This window comes from Chaetura pelagica, unplaced genomic scaffold, assembly GCF_000747805.2.
Source record: "Chaetura pelagica isolate M959 unplaced genomic scaffold, ChaPel_1.0 scaffold70, whole genome shotgun sequence".
Classification (NCBI taxonomy): Eukaryota; Metazoa; Chordata; class Aves; order Apodiformes; family Apodidae; genus Chaetura; species Chaetura pelagica.
The window spans coordinates 2899953-2903031 of NW_009952265.1; the positions used below are offsets into that span (position 1 = coordinate 2899953).

The window sequence follows — 3079 nt, forward strand, 5'->3', positions numbered from 1 at the left end:
GACGGGATGGCGGCGGCCTTAGCGCCGCGTTAGCCCTGGACCGTGTAGGGCCTTGGGCCCGACGGCCTCTCTTGGGGCCTGCTACCCGTGAGTGGCCGTGGCACAGTTGCCGTCGTGCCCTGCTCAGCCCCTGTGGCCACTGGCGGAGCCGCCTGCCTTGTCCCAAGCGCCTCGTGCTCACAGCTGTGTAGGCTCCGAGCGGCTTCGCCTCAGGGAATCACAGATCTCGAGTTGGCAGGGACGCATAAGGGTCATCGGGTCCAACCCCCTGCTTCTTTCAGGAACACTTTAAACAACACCGTGGTAAATTCATAGATACAAGTTATACATTAGGTGTGCAACTCCCAGGCAAAGGGAGATGCTACAGTAGTTTGTAGCTTGCTACCATGCACCCGTAGACTGTACTTGGGTGATTTCATTTGTTAGGAGATGCAGGAGACAAGTATGGTCCACTGAAACTGCATTGGCTGAATCTCGGGAGTTTTCCTTCTGCCTTAGTGCTAGTCAAGTTCATAGGATTGTTCCCTTTAGTTATCTTTCCCCTAAAGATCAGATTCTGTCATCTTAAAAACAATTAAAATAAGTTTTACGGTCATGCTTACATTATTTTAAATCTGTACTGTTGTAGTATAACGGACTCAATTTTTCTGTACTTTCATAAGTGCATGAAAACTCTTCTGATATTTCTCTTTCTTTTACTTACAAGGTTTGTATCAGTAAGTTTTAGTGGTCTTCACTTTACTCCCAGACCTTCAGGTACAGACTTTTTTTTAATAAATAGACTACTTAAGGAGGAACTTACTCTAATGACTAGTTTTTATAGCACTGAATATGTCCTTCTGAAATAAAAAACTTGTTACATGCATGCTTTTGTTTACCTTCTGGTTTCATTCAAACTAAATTATGAGAGTCTCAGCTGGGATTAGAATTTATTTAATAACTGGTAGTTTCATAATGTCATTAGTAGCTATTAAAAAACAAATCCTAAACTGTATCCCTGTTGTGATTCTATAGTCTGTTCCTTGCCATGTCTGGGAATGCCTGGAATGTGCCCATAGTGGTAGGGCTTTTGTTTTGTGATGGTGTTGGGTTTGGGTTTTTTGTGTGGTTTCTTTTTGTTTGGTTGGGATTTTGTGGGAAATACATGACCCAAGCTGTGTAGTGTTTCTCTAATGAGAGATCTCCTGCACAGTCTAGCAGAGTTTCTTGCACCTTCTTAGCTGTAACTGCTGTTTTTGACCCATTGGTGCAGTTGGGTATTCCCATCTATTAATTTGTATAAATACAATTTAATTGTATTGTCTGTGTTAAAGACTAGAAAGAAAATTTTCTAGGTCACACATTTGTCTTCTCTTCCACACAAAGACACAGAAAGAATGGCAAATTTGAAGGTACGATGCAGTAAGTAATTAAGAAATGTCAGTAAAATTTCTTTAACAGGCATGGGTTTACTGTTTCCAAGCATGTTGTGCGCAGGACAAAGCCCAGCACATGGGAAGCTTCTCCTGTGTTCCATTGTGTAAGGATGGGTGTGTCAGATAAAAAAACATTGTTAAAGCTGCCTGAGTTTTCCTGTCCTTCATTCTTTGTGACTTTACAAAAAATTAACCAGTTGGAATGCAATGTTCTTGACCACATGTCCACCTCAAGCTACTTTATTTTTTATCTTAATTTCTTCTACAATGATTCATTGTTTCCAAGAAGACAGCTAGAGAAAAAATAATACTGTAATTAAGATATTCTGAGAATTTCTTTTAAAAAGCAGGAGTGTGGAAAATTTGATGGGTGAGGGGGAAGTGGCAACCCCTTTTCAGCACCGTGGCTTTACTAGCTAGCCTTGTGAAAACCTATGTAAGGTAAACTAAATTATATTGGAGGGGAAGGAAGTATTCACATGCTCCCCAGAGATTTACAGGAGTACAATTAACATCAGTGAAGAGTCAACCTGCCTTAAACATGTGCCAGACTGCACCTGGACAGGTTTCCTTCCAAAATTTAAAACTCTTACCTCACAGAACATTAGATTTTAAGCACTGGAATTAAATGTTCATGTTGTGGGATTTTAGTGTGGTTTCACTTCCTCTGTGCATGGTGAGGGGAAGTGAGTGGAGGAATACTCTGCTCAGGTGAAGTGCAGGACAGAGGGGGCAGGGTCCTCAGAGTGAGAAGCTGAAGAAAGGGGCTGCTGTGTGAGGAAAGGCATCCTGCTTGTTGTGGCTGGGAGGTGGAAGGGAGGAGGTTGGAGTCTGGTCACAGAGAATGGCCAAGATGGCCACAGCGATGTTAGGGGTTGAGAGGACGAAGAAGCCAATTTGGGAGTCCCAGGAAACAGAAGGGGAAGACACAGTAAAAGCTGCTGACTCTTGCCTGGGGAAGGTGGGGGAAAAACTGGAACTAGCTGGACATGGTGAATGAGTTGGGAGTAGGGGTGTGAGAGAGCATGGGGCCAGGCTGGGAGTGGGGAAGCGAGAAATTACTAGAAAAGGGCCTGGAGCAATAATTTGGGACTACCAGAGGAGTGAGTGGAGGCTGCAACAGGCAGGGCCTGGGAGCAGGAAGCGAAATCAGATGCCGCACAAACAGGCTCCAGAGCCCATGGCGGGGCGGTGGCAGTGCCTGCTCCCCCTGGTCAGCACATCCTGGAACTCGCGGCAGGTAACTCAGCTTGTATCCTCCGAGTGCACGGGAGACAGGACATCGATTACAGAAACGCATTTTGTTGATCTGGGGTCCCTGAAAGAGCCATGCCATGCAGGGGTTATGGTGGGTGGCTGTTCTTCTGGGGGCACTTCCAGATTCACTGGTCAGCACCTGAAAACCCGTTTTTGGCTTGCTTTTTAGCTAGCCACCCTCATAAGGCGTTCAAATTAAAGGTAAATGTGCACCTTTTTGCACCTGGAGGCACACGTTTTGCACAGTTAAAACCCCAACTTACTATCCCTACAGAGGAAATTTCCTGTAAAATTAAGCATTTAAAAAATAAATGTTTTAGCAAATGTATATATAGAAGTTAGCACGGTTTTTTGAAGTGCTGTCCTCTGAGTTACAAGCCTCTTATAAAAACCAAAACAGCCAAGCT

General features: G+C 44.3%; 1 protein-coding gene across 1 annotated transcript in view; it reads right to left on the reverse strand.

The window, feature by feature from the left end:
• EIF2AK4 (eukaryotic translation initiation factor 2 alpha kinase 4) overlaps positions 1 to 596 on the reverse strand; it is a 38859-nt gene extending 38263 nt beyond the window's left edge. Inside the window, exon 1 of the mRNA XM_010007735.1 lies at positions 591 to 596. Coding sequence (XP_010006037.1) covers positions 591 to 596 — 6 coding nt within the window. The remainder of the gene's footprint in view (positions 1 to 590) is intronic.
• Between the last annotated feature and the right edge of the window lie 2483 nt (positions 597 to 3079).